Source organism: Lissotriton helveticus, chromosome 2_1, assembly GCF_964261635.1.
Source record: "Lissotriton helveticus chromosome 2_1, aLisHel1.1, whole genome shotgun sequence".
NCBI classification, from domain to species: Eukaryota; Metazoa; Chordata; class Amphibia; order Caudata; family Salamandridae; genus Lissotriton; species Lissotriton helveticus.
This window is the reverse complement of record NC_136059.1, coordinates 2,122,163,441-2,122,183,956: the sequence shown is the minus strand read 5'-3', so window position 1 is coordinate 2,122,183,956 and position 20,516 is coordinate 2,122,163,441. Positions and strand designations below refer to the sequence as shown.

Sequence of the window (20,516 nt, the reverse complement as noted above, 5' to 3'; positions counted from 1 at the left end):
ATCATTCTAACCAATGGTTCTATTGCAAGTGCAAATAGATTGGCAATAGTGGACATTCCTGTCTTATACCATTAGATGCAAGCCAGAGATCATTTTTCCAGTCTGTACCCCATGCGTTAGTCCTGGCACTGGCAGACAAGTACAAACAATTACATTTACATCTGCTGTCTATGGACCTGTAAAGTATATAATGTATGGCACAAATGGCACCATATAACCATCTCTGACCATGCCCCTCTGACACTGAAGATGCCTTACACAACTATTGTTCTTTCAAAGGAGAGTTAAACGTAGATTTAACTCAGCTTCTCTTTAAGATCAGATGCTCCAGAAGTGGGAGGTGGGAGCCCATCTGTACCACTGACAGTGCCACAAGATGAAGCTGTTTTACAGTTTTAGGGTAATAGTTTGGGACACCAATCTGATCCAAGAGTGCGGGAGACAGCAGCTTTAACAATGTAGGCAATAGAACCAGAGTTCAAGGAAATGACTGTCATTACTCATGTAACTTGCACACCTCAGCATATACTCACGTCTTCTTTAAAGTGCTCTGCTGCCATTTGAGCTAGGTTGCACTATTTAAATGCTCCCAATCAAATAAACAGTAGATAAAATAAGGTTCAGCGAGAACTACGCTCTTGATACAGGTAATGACAAGTAATAAAACAAGTTGAAGAACATGATATTTCATACTCTGCTGAATTTTATAAGTGGATGGTATTCGTCTGCAAATTAATCATTGTTGAACATGACGTGGAGAAACATGCAACGATTCACATTTTTGATACCTAATTGTGCATAGTCAGTAGATGATAACACTTTTTCTGTGGTTTCAATGCCATTTTAAATAGAAGAGTTAAATAAAAGTACAGAACTGACAAAAACGGATAAACTTTTATTTTAGATAAGTTAATTAACAGAGAATCCAGCTTAGTATGTATATGGTGTTACTGTGAAAAGAGGGTTTAACAAACATGCGTGATTAAGCCCAGTATAGCAATTCCACCGTCGGTTTGCCCAGTAACTCGACAGCTTGACCGAGAGTCAAACAGTGGGTACCAAGTCGTCTTCAATACTTGTTCAAGATTACTGTGATGTATTGTTATTATGACCAAACTCAATATGTATGTCAAGACTTACATAACCTACAATATGTGATTATAGTGTGTAAACCCCAAATGTCTACATAGCATCTATGTGATCAAATCAAATCCTACACAGCCTTCTCTTCTCCCCATCTTTGTATCCCTATTCCAAGAATGTTATTAATTTTGCAACTGTACTTTATGCATATGTACTGTGTATTCTGTACTTTAGAAAATTTCATTAAAAGGATTTGAATTAAAAAACATGTATGAAATAAAAGTCAAGATAATACATTTTAAAAAGATTATTTATTGAAATGTCTGATTTCTAAAACCTCTTAGGAAGACTCGCATTGAAAGACCGTCTGCACAATACACAGATTTTCTAAGTGTTCCTTACTCACTTGTTATTCTGGCTCCAGTCACATCCAAATACCGCAGCAGGATGTTTGTACTTGTGAAGAACTTTGCCATCAATCGTTCGTATTATGCTGAAATAAAATTACAACTCATTAGGTACTTGTTGGGAGGAGACTGTTGAGCGTGCCTGATTAATCAGGAATGGCAAATTACAACTTAAATATTTATGACTATATTGAGCAAGCCTGAAGAAATATCAGCCTCCATCTTAGAATGATATGGACATCTGTACAATTTAGGGATTCATATTCTACATTGGCTAGTTGTGTACTCTCTCATGGGTTCTCAAGTGACCATACACCGTGACACTTCCATGACCTGAGATAAGTATTAGTGATTTTTAGGTCAAGCTAGACAGCAAATGCGCTGTCTCTTCGAGACCTGATGTAATCAGTCTATGGGCTTAAAGTCCATACCCCTTCTTGCTGTTGCTTTTCATTTGTCTATGTCAGTGTCATTTAAGTGGTCAGTCCTGCCTCTTTGTCCCTCCTTTCTCTTTTCTGTTCCTCCCACTGAGCAGGGACTTAGTACTGTCTCATTCAGCTATGGTTCTTTATCTGTTCTTTGGGGTCATATTTTTTCTTGGTTTTCTGCTCTGTTAGTGTTTGTCTGTGTTCAGCTTCAGCACCCTACTGTTTACATTTAAATATACCATTCTTCCTCCCACCTCCTCTGAATGCTACAGTTGTGTTAATGCTGCCTCCCCTGCCATGCCTCCCTTTGCTTGTATTTTTTTAGGCTTTGCACTTTTTGATGTTCATCGTCGGTTGGGATTTTTCTGTTAGGATATTCTTATGGTTTGGGCTTCCTTTTAAGGGCGGTTGAGCTTGCTTTTAGGTTCCCCTGCAAGGGGTTTACATCCCGACCCCTCTCTTTCCTGGCTTTTCATTGGTTCACTTACATTTCATCCAGTTCTATTGGCTGCAGCATAGTTTCCTGCATTTACCAATGCTTGTTTATTTTGTCAAAGGCAATTGCAGAATAATATTCTCTCCTCCACCATTGCAAAAACATTCTTATTCAATTTTAACCCCTCTGCTTTTTTATTTTAACTGATTATTCTCTATTTCTCCGGAATCACCTTGTAGAAGGTGCGTGTAAAAATGCTGTAAAATGTAAGATTAAAGACGGATGCGGTTTCCAACAGTGATTACTTAGTGTTGCGGGCCAGCTAGCGATCGTGAGGGGCATGTAAGGCCATTGAAAAAGAGCTGTATGTGGTAAGTTTTACACTATTTGTTATTTCATTCAGTGTTTTACCATTTACATGTTTCTTGTGATGTAACATAGAATTGTTCCTATATCATTTGGAGCTCAGTGATGTGGGTGGAATTTTATGATGTAATTGTGATTGTTTTACTGGGAGAGAAGCAGTTGGAGTTTACTGGAGCAGGACATCCTTTATTATTATTATTATGTTTCTTATATAGCGCCTGAATCGACCCCCGAAGGGGTATCTCCGCGCTTGCCTTGGGAACCCGTCCTGGCTTTTCCCTGTGAGATAGCCCCTACAGGGCATCCCCAAGGTGAAAGCCAGGCATCCCGCCGCAGGGGGGCCGTTGTGGAGATTAAGCAAGCTTAATGCCCAGAGTTGCAGAGTGTGAACCCATGATTAGGTCAGGCACCGAAGCGAGAATTATCGAGTCCATGGACATTTGAGCTCAAGACCCTGCCGCGTCGGGAATTGAACCCTGGTCCCGGGTCTGACCTCTGCTTCAGGGTCTGCCTGCTCTAACCAGTAAGCCACACTTCTCCACACCTTTACTATTGCACCTGTGGGTCTGTAATTTGGCACTAAACTAAATGACCTTATTTTAATACTCCACGACTCCCTCACTTCTTAACAATGGTGACGAGTTGTTAGTGCTGACCCACTGTGCTTGTAATTTGTTCCAGAGGAAAAAAATTACAAAAAAAGGAAGAAAAAGCTGAGAGTCTTGTACTTGGTACTTGTATCTTTGTGATAAATATCATATCACCTGTTGGAGTATTTTATATTAACTCTTGTCAAGTAGGCCTCAATATGTGGCCCTTCGCCTTCATTTTCCAAATGGATGTCCCATCCTGTACATTTCCCTGTTCTTTATTTTTGCAGCACACAGTCAAGCAGAGTCATATTTGTTTATTTCCAATGATGTTCTAGCTGTTCTTGATTAATAAAAAATCACTGTTTGATCACAATAATGTTACATTTCCATGGAATTGCAGCTACCTCAATGTGCCCTATTCATTTGCAATAGTTTTTCTGTTATTTATGTAACTAGTTTGTCCTCTCATCTCCGGATGACATAAGACTAGAGAGGGCAGAATCAATATTCATGTAGTAGGGAAACTGCTTAGGTGCTAAAGCAATATGACTTGTAATAAAACTGTTCTCTAATTTGATGAGAATGTAACACTTTTGATCATACAATGATGATTTTGCAGTTTTATTGATTTGTTATGCAGAAATAGTGCATATAAACCATAGTGCATCAGAGTAAAACTTACATTAGTGTGTGCCAAAAACCAGTGAAATCCATCACAAAGATTCATTACAATTCACATTTGGAAACCAGTAATACAGTTCCACCTCCAATAAGGAGCAGTACCCACCCAAGTTTTTTACTTATCCCAAGGATGCATTGGCATGAGTCCTAGGGTTAGAAGGAGTGTCTTTTGAAAAACTCCAACGGAAATCAATTGGGGCCAGGGGTTTCACCCGAGGGCATCTATGTTATAGCTTATTGTATCACCATTGAGGGTAGAAGGAGGTCTAGTTAAACCCTCTTCTCAAGTGGAAGAGTTTGTACACAAAGGTCGCATATGATGGGATTATCCTTTTCTGGGGAGGGAGAAGGGCGTCAAGCATACAGAGCATTTTAGTATCGGGGAATGGTCTGAGAGCCACCTCAGGAGTATGTGTGTGTGAAGAATATCACCAATATCTCTGGAGGGAGTAAAGAAGTGGTCAATAAGTAAATACGGGAGGATGTGCTATGTGAGGGTGACTAATAAGATTATTGCCTGTCACCACGGTAGTGTAGCCGCCAAACATTGACAAGCCCCAGTGCCCTAGCCCATGTATAAGGGCACGGTGATCTGGTGGTCACGAACAGGAATCTGTGTCCTAATCAGTATTCATTAAAGCATAGAAATCTCCTCCATTGTGAGTCATACCTCCAGCATGAGGTCTAGTAACTGAGGTCTAGTAACGGAGTACCATCCATGTATGACCCTCTAGGTTTGCAGATACCATGACACAGCGACCCAAGAGATCCATGGATACTTTATGCACAAAAAGGGGGAGGTTAACCTTAAGATGATAGCCACACCTTGGGAACCTTGGGTGTACCCCAAGTGGTACACTCTGAAGTAACCATGCCTGCCCAAGAAGGAGCATTTTGTTCCCAGTATGTGGGTCTTGTGAAACATCAACACAGTGGGCTGAAATCTTTTAACACACAAGATGACCGCTCCCCTTCTGAATTTATCATTGAGTCCGTTGACATTCCAGGATAGTATACTGTAGCCATTGGGGGTCCACAGGCTGAGTCTAGGGTGGATATAGATCAGGCGATACCTTACAGAGAAGCTCCCACCACCCTGCCACTGTCACTTGAAAACAGAGGACCAACAAATAGAGTAAAAAGAGTAACAGAAACCAAATCCCATAATATGCAGGAACTGAACTTCCATCCCTCTCCCCACCCTACACTTCTGCCCATAAAGCATCTTTCGCCCTAAATGCAAAATATAACACAAAAGACCCAATAGAGCTAAGTGGATGGTGCCAACTGTGCAGAAGGTGAGAACCACCTGTTGATGTGAAAAGTGTGTGAGCTACAGCAGCTGGTGAGAATGACAGTATGAGGAAAGTCAAGGGGAACTGCTGCCACTCAAGTCTCTTCTGTTATGGCCCCTGGGGACCCTCCCCAACGACACGGATTAGGGATGTTTAGGGCTTTGAGAAGACCAATGTCTCCTGTTATTTCGCCTTGTATATGGGGAAATTGCCACCATATACAGACTTCCTTTCCCCTTGTTGGCGAGTCAGAAGTGGAAGTTTGGCTGTGGCCAAAGTCAAGACCTTCCTCCACTCAGGACTAGGTGCTCTTGGGTATACTGAATAACAGAGATGTGTCTTTATAACCAACTTTGAGGCATGCTGGGAACTGTAGCATGTACTGGTGTTGCATTGCCCCCAGCTTCTCCTTCACAGCCAAAAATTAGCGGTGTTGTTGCTGCACTTTAAGTGTACAGCAGTGACGAGGGCTGAGCCACAGAGAAGCTTACTTATTTTGTGTGCATCAGGTAGGATAATATTTCAGTCCACGTAGTGTAGTGAGGGCTGGGCCTTATTTGCGCATATTGCTATGTTAGCAAAGGCTTATTATAAGTTTCAACACCATTTTACCTTTTTGCTGCTTTTGCACACGCCACTATATGTAACTGTTGTTGTAAGTTAGCCTGCGTGAATTGCTTCACATGAGAATGGCTTGTTTTCAGCTTCCCTAGACTTACAGCTCAACCCTAGTCTGCACAGTGAGTGCTGAACCCTCCAAGGTTAACAAAACAATGTTCGGTGTTGTTTGGGCCGATCGTCTCATGCACTAGACATAACAGGCACGCAGCTGCAGCTAACTGAAATCCTGGCGTCTTTAATATCACACTGCATGCATGATTTAGACACTCTGAAAGGAAGCCCGTTTCCAGTGAGACAGAGAGCTATTGCAGATCCTGATGTGATTCACTTCTGCTGATCTTGAAGGTATGGGGTCCCGTATTCAAGCCTAAGAGACCTTCTATATTTTATAAAACATAGGGGCAGATTTATGAGGCACTTGCGCCACGTTTACGCCGCTGTTGCGTCACGCAAGGCGGCGTAAACGTGGCGCATCCCTACGAACGATTTACAACGTGACGCATCTAGGCAGATGCGTCACGCTGTAAAGCCCTGCGCCGCTTGTGGGCGTTCCGGCGCAGGGTGGGCGTTCCGGGGCAGGTGCGCCTCGCAAAAGTGGCTGAGTGAAATCTATAAGATTTCACTCAGTCACTTTCAGGCCAATGCTGCGTCAAAAGCCTGCGCCTGCTTGAAGCAGGCGTAGGTCTTGACGCAGCATTGTGGAGATGGGGCACCCCCGAGCCTTGCTGGAGCTGCGTCGCGCTTGCGACGCAACTCCAGCAATGCGTCACCTTTACGGCACAGATGCGTCACGCATCTGTGCCGTTTTTGCCCCATGGTGCGCCGCATCATAAATGCGGCGCACCATGGGTGGCGGAGCTGTGGCGCACTGTGGCGCATGTTAACTGGCGCATCCCTGGGGATGCGCCAGTTAACATAAATCTGCCCCATAGTTCCTAGCTAGGGAGGGTGGCATACTAGGTGCTATATAACCTGTTCCCACCATCATTATAATATGATTCCTCCTTTTGTGTTTTATGGAGTTGTAACAATGCTGATCGTAATATTTTTAACCATATGTCTGCTTATGCTCGCAATAATACTGCATCTTAGAGCACAGCGTTAAAATAAACATTTTAAACTTTATCGTGTCTCTTTCTTTACCCATGTTGTGGACTCGTATGAGAATATAACCAAAGAGTGTTCTTGATTCCCACCATTCCTGAGAGTAACCTAAGTCGCATGGTCTGTGTTGTATAATCATTGGTACCTTTGCTATAGGACGGAGAGCTAATGTGGCACTGATGCTAGTTGGTTAAGGGTTTTAGGTACTGAGGTGAGTTTTTTGGTCCACCACAATTCACTGATGTCCTGGGTCTCTGTGCACAGTTCTGTGTGTGAGCAGAATCCGGCAACATGGCGCAACTAACGTAGTGGTCTCATTTTTGAGAAACTCGAGAAGTGCTTATATCAGTCCACGACACCATCGCTATTGTTTCTGGTTGACAGTGGTAACGGTTTAACCTACCTATAGTTAAATAGGTTCTTTCAAGCTTGATCATTTAAAAATGTTCTTCTTGAATTACTACCGTTAGTGCTACATTTATTTTGCATTGTACTTTGTATCTCCTGTGTCGCTACGGCTGACGTTGAGATTCCCCAACACAGTAGTATGGCTGTCCGCACTCATTTGCAGACGTATGGCGTCACTGTGGATGGTATGGCATTAGTTTCCGTGGTGAGTGCTGAGGCGGCATACCTGTTTGAGATTTTCTACTCATGGGTGACCTTTCCTGTGGTAAATGCAGATTCTGTTCTCTTTCACACTTATACTAACACACCTGTACCTTTGAACTACGCCCCATATAGGACACTGGAGATTGCTATTTCTGCATGGCAGCATCGCATTTGGTTTAGTGGTGCCCTTCCCTAATCGGTGATGGCGGTTCGGTTGGGCCCTTTGTCCATTCCAGGGGCCAGGTGGCTGGTCTTGGCCGGTTACACGCCGCATCCGCTGCAAATCAAGTCACTATAGATGATTTGCGTGTGCTCTATGCTTCTTTGGTTACAGTGCACCGGGCTCTAGTGCAATACGTTTCACGCCACGTCCAGGCAGGGCCGCCTGGCGCTGCAGGGCAACCAGCTGGACCGGCCGGGATGAAAATGAATCCCGTCATGGTTAATTCGGTTATGGGCAAGTGGCCCCAAAAAAAGGATGATTTACCTTTTTGGCTTGCTGTGAAATTTGACCAGCTGGAAGCAGTTTTTCCTAATATGTCTCCTGCTGAGAAACACAGGATTCTGACAATTAGTTTGCAGAAAGACTTAATACCAGAGGTTGCTGATTGTGAGACCTGGGGTAAGATATTTGAACTGTCTATACTAAGTGCTTCGGCCCTTTGTCCATGGCTGTCCTACTCTCCATCATTAAGCGTGTCCAAGTTAAACACAGGGCGGAGGCGGCTGTTGAATTGGGAATGAGACTCATTGGAGCATTTGAGGTTGTTTCTGATCTTGTCCTTGCTAATGTTAAGGGAGAGGCTGTGAGCTTCCAGGTGTCTAGTGCTTTACGCACAGTCCCTGATGCCGATAAGCCCCTGCAGTTACCGAAAATCATTGCTGATGCTTATAAAACCATTGGCCGCAATAGTTTGGGTGTTAAGCCTTTTGCTAAAACAGCAGCGCAGAAGCAAACGAAGGTAGCGTCTTCTGATAGAGATGAGTGCCCCTCTTTCCAAAGCAGAATTGGAATAAGAACAAAAAACAGGAAAAAAAGCAACAGAAACAGGGGTCACGTCCTGCATCACCAATACCTGAGTATACTGAGCGTACATATGATTTGCGCGACTGCGCTAGTATTAAGTCACCTGATCGCTTTCAGGTTCCTGATCAACGTTCTCCTCGCTCTTTGGAGGGTACATTGGTCCCACCCACCAGTGGAGAAGACTGCGGCAAAGGTCGGGGTGCCCAGCAAAGCAGAGAGCAGCTGCGCAAGACCGACGGTAAAGGCAAACGAGACGACTCACCGCATCAAAGACACCGGTTTCAGAAGAAGAAAGCTGCAGCTTTAACAGCGAGGTATGCCACAGATAGTGAGAACACAGCTTCGGAACCTGACATGGGCGCTGACACTGTTAGACAGCGCAGCAGAAACGACAGTAGTGCGGGAAGCATTGCGTCCATTTCTAAAGGTGACAGCAACTGACACGTTTGTTACTGCTGAGACAGCTGACACTAGAGTGGCTCCCCTTGAAAGACTTTATGAAATAGTCCTTTTAAATGAAGGTGACATACAACGTACTATAAAAGGGTATTTTGGGAAAATCTGACTACTACCTATGATATTTTGTTAGCGGAGGCTGATTGGCCCCCACCCTTCATTCTGTCCACTTCGCAAGGCGAGGAGGTAATCCTCTCTGCTTTCGCGGACACAGTGCCGAAGGAACAAGCCCTGAATTTTGCAGAAGAATGGGCTAAGGGGCTTGCACTGGCATTGTACTATACTCAGTGTAGATGGGACAAATTTTCCCCCAGACATGAAATACCATTGCGGTCGATGCCAAAGCCTCAACCACAATAACCCATACGACGTGAAGCGAAAGCTCCCGTGACAGAAATCCTTGAACAATTGGAATATCAAGGTGTGATTGAAAAGTGTGTGTCTCTAATGAATAATCCTATTTTTACTGTGACTAAGCCTGATGGCTGGTATCGTTTGGTTTTGGATTACTGGCATTGTCGGACCTGCGCGGTACAAAATACTCACAGTTCTGCCCTTGTGGATAGTCTTGTGTGTAAGCGTTTTAAAACCACACTTGACATATCCTATGGCTTTTTTAGCCATAACCTGTCCTCTCCTAGTAGTCAATGGACAGCGTTCACCTGTGGCGGTAATGAAAAACAGTTCAGAAGATTAGCTATGGGCTATAAAAACAGTCCAGGCATCTTTGCTGCCCGCATTGTCTATCTTTTAGACAGACTCGACCCTGATGCATGTTCGTATGTTGATGACATTTATCTCACAGACGACACAATTTATGGCTGCATCTGTGTCGCGTTGACCGCATCATTTGTATGTTTGCGGACTTCGGTTACAAAGTTCTTGGGCTATGAGCTCAACAATGAAGGTCGAGGTTTAGCGCCTCACTTCCTGGAGAAATGCGCACTACTGCACTCTCCGACAACTCCAATCTATGCTGTTTTTTTTAAATTTCGGGCATACCTACATTCCCGATTATGCCCAGCGTATCAAGCCGATTTATGCCTTGGTACAACCTACTTTTACCAAATCTTGATGGCTGCCTGAACATTCTGCAATTTTGCGATCTTTGCAGTCTGATCTTCTTGAATCTTAATCCTTTGGCTCGTGACAACCATACAAACCTGGTGAGAAGAATCGTGTCAGGCGCAGTGGGTTTCACGTACCTGACTTTTAATGAGGGTAACACAGTCCCTATAGCTTAAAGTCTCACTTGTACACTTCGGCTGAAATGCGGTTTTCAACTGTGGAAAAAGTTTTGACTGCAGTGCAGATGACGATTCTGAAAGAACGGGCACTGTCGCAGGGGAAACGCATGTTGGTTGTTACACTTTATCCTGCCTTGAAGGCAGTGACGAAAGCAAGTGTACCGAATTCTAAAGCTTTGCACCCGAGGTGGATACAATGGGCCACGTCCTTGACATCTCCGGATGCATGTCACGTTCATCTTTGACTCCTCTTTGCAAACTCAAGAGTACTTGCAGTATGAGTTTGTTCATCCTGGTCCACTAACCATGCGCCCGCTGGAGGACTTCCATTGTATCATATACACTGACGGATCGGCACAGCGGTCGACGGATTCAAAACATGCTTATTCTGCGGCCTGCGCAATAGTAGTTGGTACTATGGTGAATGGAGAGTTCAAGTCCGATGTTGTGCATACACAGAAATGAGGGGACTGTACCGCCCATTTGGCAGAGCTACGTGCTCTGGTGCTTGCACTGGAGTATGCAGACCCTTGTGTGACTACTCTTATAGTGAGTGACTCTTACTACTGTGTTCAGTCTTACAATGACAATCTGTTTTTTTTAAACTCAGAATGACTATCGCGATTCCAAAGGTAGCACGATTAAACACAAAATGCTATGGGTCAGAGTGGCTGAGCTTAAACAAAAGCTCCCACTCGCATTTGTAATTCATATTCTTGGTCACCAACGCGTGCGGGTACACGCTGTTGCTAACTGTCTTGCTGATGAAGCAGCGAAGACCGCAGTAGCGACATACTTAATAGCAGCAGTTACACGCTCCAAAAGTAAGATTGATGGTGACATCTTGGCAGCTATTGCCGCAATAGAGAAGGGAGGTAATTACACTAGAGGTTTCCCTTCTAAATACTTTTATCTTTTAAGTCCTGATAATGGTTCCCTATGTGAGAATGAACGACGTTGGTGACAGATTGATTCCCAACGCGGAACACAGGCAAGCCTTGATAACAACAGCTCGCAAGAGTATGGCCTCGGCTCACGCCGGCTTGTCAGCTATTGTATCTTTCCTTCAACAGTGTTACTGGGGGTGTGGATTGTACAAACAGACGCATGATTATGTCCTTCATTGTGACATATGCCAGCAGATTAAACCTTCAAATGCTGCGTGCCCGCCCCAGACACAGCTGTCTAATAAACCGCTTGGGTGTGTTTATTTAGATCACTACGGTCCTTTCTCCTCTGATACTGCGTATAAGTACATCTTAGTTTCAGTTGATTCGTGCACACGCTTTGTTTGGGTTTGGCCACAAAGGAGTACTGATGCCCGCACTGTCATCAGGGATTTGCGTGTCTTTGTGGGAATTTTTGCATGTGGTACCTTACATTCGGACCAGGGTCCAGCGTTCGCCTCTAAGGCGTACAAGGATGCCATGCGTTCATTGGGGGGTCCAAGCCAAATGTCCGTCTCCATACAGGCCTGAGGGCAATAGAGTTGTGGAGCGAATGAACCGTGACTTAAAGCAATCCTTGACAGCTAAGTTTTTAGGTACGGGCCACTGACTAATCCATCTCTATAGCATGCAGCGTGCACTTAATAATCTCCCTAGAAGGTCTCTGGGTGGGCGGACCCCATACGAAATGCTCTTTGGCATCAAAATGTTTGTTCCGGACCTTGAGGGTCTAGACATGGCGGTGTTGGCCACATCCTTAGACATAGATGAACATTGTACTGTGTTACAGGACCTAGAAAAGACCAGAGACAGTCTTGCAAAGGAACATTTGCCCTCCACATCTGATGCTGCTCTTCAGATTCCGGTAGTTGGCTGACTACCCCGAGTAGGAGATCTGGTCTGAAAGAAGGTGGAGAACAAGAAGGAGTCCGGCCCCTCATATCTTGGACAAGTTCCTGTGCTTGGAGTGCAGGGTACAAGAACAGTCATTTTACCACCACTTCCTGATCGCAAAGAAAACAGGTACATCTCCATTGACCATGTCAAATTACAGCGAGTGGCCGATTCTTCTTAGTATGACTACAGCGGTCTCTTGTCCAGCGATGCTCGGAAATTCTGTTTTGGCTCCGGCCAGTTCCACCAGGCCTGACATGGCCATCGAGATGCCTATAGTTACTGATCCTTTATTGAATACACCGGCTGGTGATCCCCTTGATGAGACAGAGTATACCTACCTGACAGACTTGTTGATGCCTGATTTGCAAACATCTGCAGTTAACCAGTCACGCTTTTCATTTGACACTGACTCTGTTGCATCGAAGTCCCCGTCGAAAATGTTGATTTTTTCTGTTTGGTTTAAGAAACACTTTTTAATACCCCTTGGACGTACATTTGGCTGGTGCTTTTTTCAATTTTATTGTTCATGTCGATTGGATTTGTGGTGTATTTTTTTCGCTTGGTGAATGGACACTATGTTAAAGAAAGAACTTCAATTTGGTTGATTGATGGAACTTTGGCACCCCACTCCTCCTCTCACATTATGAAGAGGGACCAGACTTTTGTTAATTTCACTGCTTGGCCCGTTTTAGATGGGATTGTTTGGGGTGCTGTAAGATTTCAAATCCATGGTCCCACAGAGGTTATTAATGTTCCCAATGTACTACGTGTTTCAATGGGGGATGTGGTTAAACAAAATATACACCCTGATGATTGGGATGTCCAGACCATAGAGGCTCTGTTTTCTGATTTGAAATATTATGCTGCTTTTGATGCTGAAGATTTATATTTGGACTCAGCAAATTATGCTGAATTATTTTATTTTGTTACCAACACTATGGCAACCATTTTCTGCACAAAGCTAACACATTTAGAAATGTGGTTAATCATACGCAATGGGAACATTGTCCAGCTCCCGTTGAGGGCAGCTCAAAAACTCTTTTGAAAATATTTACATATTTTACTGATTTTAATCAATCAAATCCTGAAGCATTTTATTTTAAGATGACAGGCGAGTCCTCTTCCAAAGTTAGACTTACCCACACAAAATTATTATATTCTAAGTCCTTTCTTGGCCAATTAGCAGTTGGGAGCTATGATCTGTGGAAATATACTATTGATCCTAGATCTGTTTGGGGTTCTAAAGACTGGCAGGTAAAGGCACTGAGGATTTGCATCGTGCATGTCTCATCCCGAACCATATGTTGTTTTTTAATTCAACAATTTCACTGACAACCTGCTTTGGATTGGCTACCTCTAAAAAATTGAATGCTCCCTCTCTTCCTGGCCTAGGAGAATACCCGACATGGTACAATCATACAGATTTCTCCCTTAGTGAATTACAGTCTCTGTTGCTGAATTCGTCTTTTAACATTTCCAGTTTTGATTCCCGAGGTTGGTTATTATGGCAAAAAAGTTCTGATTTATGCCAACATCGTTTTCTGGGTCTGACCCCTGCCTATATACAGGTGAGTGTAGATCCCCGTTTTCAAAGTGATCATTCTGTTACTACCTATTCGGTAGGCAAGTTATATCAGAACTGGCTCAAACATTCCACCTTGGCGTCAGTTAAACTACATCTGTCCAAATTATCTGAAGATGTTGATCTGAATGGGCCCGATTCACAGAACTAACTTAAGACAAAATCCTGAACTTACTACCATTTTGGTATTCACAGAAGGCACTTACTCATTTTGGTATTCACAGAAGTTCGGAGTCCTAACTTTAGGACTCCTAAATGCCTTCTGTGAATATCGAAAGTCTTAAAATAAGGATTTTTCTCAGTTTAGGAGGAGTACATTAGGACTCCTAATTTTAGGACTCCTAAATGCCTTTTGTGAATACAGAAAGTCTTAAAATTAGGATTTTTCGCAGTTTAGGAGTAGTAAAGTTAGGACTCCTAACTTTAGGACTCCTAAATGCCTTCTGTGAATACCGAAAGTCTTAAAATTAAGATTTTTTTCAATTTAGGAGTAGTAAAGTTAGGATCCTAACTTTAGGACTTCTAAATGCCTTGTGTGAATACAGAAAGTCTTAAAATTAGGATATTTCCCAGTTTAGTAGTAGTAAAGTTAGGACTCCTAAATGCCTTCTGTGAATACCGAAAGTCTTAAAATTAGGATTTTCTTAGTTTAGGTGTTATAAAGTTAGGATTCCTAACTTTACTACTCTTAAACTGAGAAAAATCCTAACTTTACGACTATAGGTATTCGCAGAAGGCTTTTAGGAATCCTAAAGTTAGGAGTCCTAACTTTACTACTACTAAACTGAGAAAAATCCTAATTTTAAGACTTTCGGTATTCACAGAAGGCATGTAGGAGTCCTAAACTTTACTACTACTAAACTGAGAAAAATCCCAATTTTAAGACTTTTGGTATTCCCAGATGCATTTAGGAGTCCTAAAGTTAGGACTCCTAACTTCTGTGAATACTGAAATGAGTAAGTGCCTTCTGTGAATACCAAAATGAGTAAGTGCCGTCTGTGAATACCAAAATGGTAGTAAGTTTAGGATTTTGTCTTAAGTTAGTTCTGTGAATCGGGCCCAATGACTTTGTTAAGGGCCCTGTGGGAGGCCGAACATAACGATGGGTATATGCTGTTTACAATGAGGTTTGGAAACTCTCAAATTGAAGCGGCTTTTTGATTGCGTGAAATAGACCAAGCGAATTTAGAAAAAGTGCTTGCAGTTGTTGATAACAGCATTTAACACCCTTTCTTCCTGAATTTACACATTGGACAATATCGTTTCTTCTGTTGTTGATATCGTCCAGGATGAAGTGTCTGTTTTGTATCATGGTCAAAATCAGTTACGTTCCATCATGCAATTTGCTTGGACATTACAAACTTTGAAGGCCTGTAAAGTGCCTTTAGACTACATGAATACTTCTTCTCTATTTTTACCATTTAATTTGACTGTAAAGCAACAATTCAAGTCTATGAAGGATGCTGCATATTCACTTTTGCATATTGAAAAGTTAGAACCATTGCCCTTTTCTGTTGCCAAATCTAATTCAGCTGTATGGCTTATTCATGGGTTAATAACATTGCCTTTTCCGCTATTTAAATTTGATTCATGTATGAAGTACTATGCCTTAGGCAGATATGAACCTTTGGGTAGCGCTTACCTCCATGAAGCTTGGTCTCTGCCATTTACCTATAGATGCCTCAGGGTGGGTAAAGAAGTTTATTTGAAAGGTGAAGATTTCACTTCCACACCTGATCACTCATTAGCCTGCAAGAATATCCAATTGCACGGCTCTTGTCATTCAAAAGCCCCGAATTTAGCATGCATTTTAAAAGGAAATCCTTTCCCAGCAATAACCCAGACTTTCACGTTGCTAGCAAACAATAGTTATTTGCTTTTAAATAATAAAAACTGCTGTGGTATGCTGGCAGGAATACCGTACATTGTGACTGTTTCCCAACGTGTAGTCTGCTACAAAAATGTGCAGTTTCCTCCTCCACATGGGAAGCTCGAAGTATCCATCTGGCCTTCCATTCCGGCCTTGAAAGCAGAGTTCAACAAGATGAGTCGAATAAGGGCTCTTTTGTCTCAAAAAGATGTCGCCCTTACATCTTCGCGCGAAACATTCGTCCTTCACGTGGCAAACACTCGCACAGAGGTACATGCCCTTTTGAAAACTGATCTCCCCCTGCATTTCGGGACTTTGATTCACACAATCTTTAATGCCTCATCGACCCCAGGCGTGGCGCACTTATTTAAAATTGTAAGTTCTGGACTTGTAACTTCGTTCCAAACTAATTTGGTGTGATACCGGCATGTTTTCATTCTATTTTTTCCAGCCTCTTCGGCGGATTACCATTACTTCTCGCCTTGGCTGCTGGTATACTGCTGTTCATTTGCATGCTCAAAAATGGCTGCACAATCTGTGCCCCACTACAACATGCCCCGGCTGCTCCAGCTTTGTAACTGGATGCTTGATTACTATGTAGCACTCCTGCTGGCTATATTAAGTGTAGCGTATGGCTTATCTTTACGGTTCTCGTATTTTACATGCATGCAGCCTGTCTTCCATTGCCTGGATTTCAGTTTTGAATGGGCTCTGGATTTGTGTCTCTGCAACACGTTGTCTCCTAACCCGGATTATGATCTACTAATGAGTCCCTTAGTTGCTCATGAGTTAGACTGTTGGAATAATGGCCTGCACAGCGGCACATGGAGTCCTAGGTAATTGGAACATATAGTTTGCAGCCCATGATTTTCTGGCACGCAGTTATCTCGAAGAACACCCGAGTTGTCCTCTGATGGTGCTAGAGGCTCCAGCTGTCGAAGAGCATGTGTGTTCTTTCCCTTTATTGAATCGGATGGCTGAAATGTTTTCGGATGAGGACAATGACTTCCTCTTGGAAGCAATTGCAACGTACTGTGCTTATACTCTTTTGGACTGAAGTGATTTCATCTTCAAACGCATTTTGGTACTCATGATTATTTGTCTATTTTTTTTGCTCAATTCACATTCTGCGCCTCGAACACTATAAAGCCCCTGCATCGTGTAGACTGAAAACATTTTTTTTATTGCTTATTCAGAATACTACTCCCAATTCTCCTGTTTGGGGAAATTTGAACTTGGTTCTGTCTCATTCGAACTTGAACTCTGCATTTCAATTTCCCCCCTGTTCTGTGCGTGTTCCAATCAAGGCAGGGTGTAGTGAGGGCTGGGCCTTATTTACGCACATTTGCTACGTTAGCCTAGGCTTATTACAAGTTTAAACGCCATTTTACCTTTTTGCTGCTTTTGCACGCGACACTATATGTAACTGTTGTTGTAAGTTAGGCTGCGTGAATTGCTTCACATGCAAATGGCTTGTTTTCAGCTTCCCTAGACTTACAGCTTGACCTTAGTCTGCACAGTGAGTGCTGAAGCCTCCAAGGTTATAAAAACAATGTTCGGTGTTGTTCGGGTTTATCGTCTCATGCACTAGACATAACACACACGCAGCTGCAGCTAACTGAAATCCTGGCGTCTTTAATATCACACTGCATGCATGATTTAGACACTATGAAAGGGAGCCCATTTCCAGAAAGACAGAGAGCTATTGCAGATCCTGATGTGATTCACTTCTGCTGATCTTGGAGGTATGGGGTCCCCTATTTAAGCCTAAGAGAACTTCTATATTTTATAAAACATAGTTCCTAGCTAAGGAGGGTGGCATACTAGGTGCTATATAACCTGTTCCTACCATCATTATATTATGATTTGTCCTTTTGTGCTTTATGGAGTTGTAACAATGCTGATCGTATCATTTTTAATCATATGTCTGCTTATGCTCGCAAAAATACTGCATCTTAGAGCACAGCATTAAAATGTTAAACTTTATTGTGTCTCTTTCTTTACCCATGTTGTGGACTGGTATGAGAATATAACCAAAGCGTGTTCTTTATTCCCACCATTCCTGAGAGTAACCTAAGTTGCATGTTCTGGGTTGTCTAATCATTGGTACCTTTGCTATAGGACGAAGAGCTAATGTGACACTGATGCTAATCGGTTAGGGGTTCTAGGTACTGAGGTGAGCATTTTGGTACACCACAATTCACTGATGTCCTGGGTCTCTGTGCACAGTTCTGTGTGTGAGCAGAATCCCTGCAACAGTAGTTCAGGAGCCTAGCAATCATTGGTCTCAGGGGGCAACGGTTGCATACCAGCCATGAGCAATCTATGTGCCCTCTCGAAAATGAAACAGGATGACAGTTCCTCCATCGGGAGCCACGATTTCAGCCGTCTCGATTATTAAGTGTTTTGAGTGGGCCCCTCACCCTTCTTCGGGAATCCTTCAATCCAGATTTTGTTCCTTTTGGACCTGCCCTATGCATCTTAGGTCCTTGCCTCCACATCTCTAACCCTGCACTGAAGAGCTGGCACAGTAGTCTGAAGTGTGCAAGTAGAGTCTTCTACTACAGATAGTTGGCCCTCTGCCTCAGTTACCCCATCAATCACTTTCCAGATATCCTGGCTGAACAAAGACAGGTTGAAGCTCAACTCACCGATCTTTCCCACAAAGGAGGTTCTCGAGTCCTGACTGGCTTGCAGTATGGGGGCTGTGGAGGCTGGTGGGGCACTGACCGCAGGGGCCCCCACATCACAGCACTCCTGTTTGTCAATGGGGGAAGAGTGCCTGGAAAATGTGTCTATCTTACCCTGCACGAGTAGACTGAATGGCTTGGCTATGCCCAAGCTCAGTGCACGGTGGCCAACACAGCAAAGAAATGGGCCAAAGGAGGAAATATTGTGCCAACAAGTAAGTGCAATATGCGTCTAGTAAAGGCAAGGCAGGCCACACCCCACCCAGAGCGGGTGGGTGTAGATGACCACAGCGTTTCCCTCAAGGAAGGCAAGCAAAGTCTCAGCTTCAGCATACAGCCACGGCACGCCGTGTCCAATCACATGGGCAATATCTTAGCACCACCATAGTGGCCACCTGCACCATCTCAACACCAGCGATCCTCCTCCTATTCGCGGACAGCGGGAATGAAGCAGCAGGTGGGCCTGGAGCACATACAGCACCCAGAGATGTGTGGTGGTGTGGAGTTCACCACGGGTTCAAAACAGCTACAGATGGGGCCCAGGGCCCATGCCTCAGGGCCCCACCCTGTCCCACCACAAATCCAACAATTCCATAGGATGTAATGAAGAGTACCCTTGAAATAATGTTTGCAAAGCTCCTTGTTAACCAAAACACTACTGGCCGGAACACCGATCCTGTGCTCTTCATAGCACTTCTCATTGATGCTCTATATATCAGACAGGAATGTTATTAGATCACTTTCATTGAGCCTGGACTGAGTGGTTGAGATTGCCTCACAGTCAACTTGCAATTATCCAGTGGGGGTCACTCGCCCGAGGCGTCCTGCGGCTCACATTTACAACTCCTAGTCATCTGTGGTCCTGGAGTGGGTCTCTTCATCTTCCAGTACCAGGGGCTCCACCAAGCCTCCTAATAGCTTGGGGCAGTAGGCCTTCTTCTCCTCAGCACATGAAATGCCTGCCTTGGTGATGGGCAAGGAGCTCCATCCGGTCAGCAGTCCGATTACTCCTCATGTCTCCAGTAAACTTATTACTAGTAAACTTTCTGCTAGAAAAGTTACTACTAATAAAAGTACTAGTAGTAATGTTAATATGAGTAACTTACTTTTGGGAATACCCAAAAGTAGTAAAGTTAGACTTTTTGTTTAAGTTAGACTTTTGGTCTAACATTACCTTTATGGATCAGGGCCTTCCTATTTTTTTTTTGAGGGGGGGAGGAGCCTTCTCACCAAGGGATGCAATGGCGTCCAAAGTTTTCTCCTAGAGTAGAGGCTGTCATGAGTGCAGTGGAGTGGTCCACCGGACACGGGACACACCTTCCTTACAATGCAAAGCTTTAAACAAGCATATTACTCACCTCTGGCCCGACACACATGTAAACTATTATAAAGAGATGAATGCAAGTATTATATCTACCTGGCAACAGCTTTTCTTCTTCCTCTCTATATGATGAAGTTGACTTCCATATGGTTTGAGTATTTCATTGTTGTTTTTGTGCACTAGAAATACGTAGCCCACTGTTCTGAGGAATTGGAACCATTGATTTAATACTTTAAGATAATTTCACTTTTTCTCACTATAGTATATTCTAACTGATGCATTTTTAATTTCTGTCAAGGTCAAATCAAAAGCAAGAATGACAGTTTATGTGAAAATGTTGAGCTAATAGTTTGTCACATTTAAAAGAGAGGATGTGAAGACTTATTATGGACTACCTAACAATGAACAATCTATATAGTTTATATAATTAGTGTTTTCCTTAATGGTTTATAGCATCATTTCCAGGGTAATGAGAAATGTAGTTTCAAAATATTTGATTTCTTGGTTCTGTTTGAAGTGCTGGAGTTGGAAATAAAAATATATGCATAATCCTCTCCTATGAATTCCTAATAGAATTGAAAGTTTCTGTTAAAAAAGCAACATTTTACAGCATTGAATATACAATGTTCAATTTGAAATATATGGATGCTGCATTCAAAACGTATAAAACTGAATTCCATTGATTTTTGATCTGAGATTTTGGCACAAATTATTTTTTTTGTACGGTACCTAACATACTAAATATCAATTAAATGGATTGGAACTTATACGTAGCCAGGGGGGTTGGCTTTAAACACAGTACAGACAAATTTGTTGTACAAATGTAAACTACAAACAAATGATAAATAAAGCG

At 43.1% G+C, this 20,516-nt stretch overlaps 1 protein-coding gene across 2 annotated transcripts in view; it reads right to left on the bottom strand.

Moving 5' to 3' along the window:
- The window catches only part of WDR17 (WD repeat domain 17), a 953,840-nt gene that overhangs the window by 587,265 nt on the left and 346,059 nt on the right, over window positions 1-20,516 (bottom strand). For both annotated transcript variants that reach the window (XM_078677682.1, XM_078677683.1), the window contains exon 11: window positions 1,490-1,576. In XM_078677682.1, coding sequence (XP_078533808.1) covers window positions 1,490-1,576 — 87 coding nt within the window. The remainder of the gene's footprint in view (window positions 1-1,489; window positions 1,577-20,516) is intronic.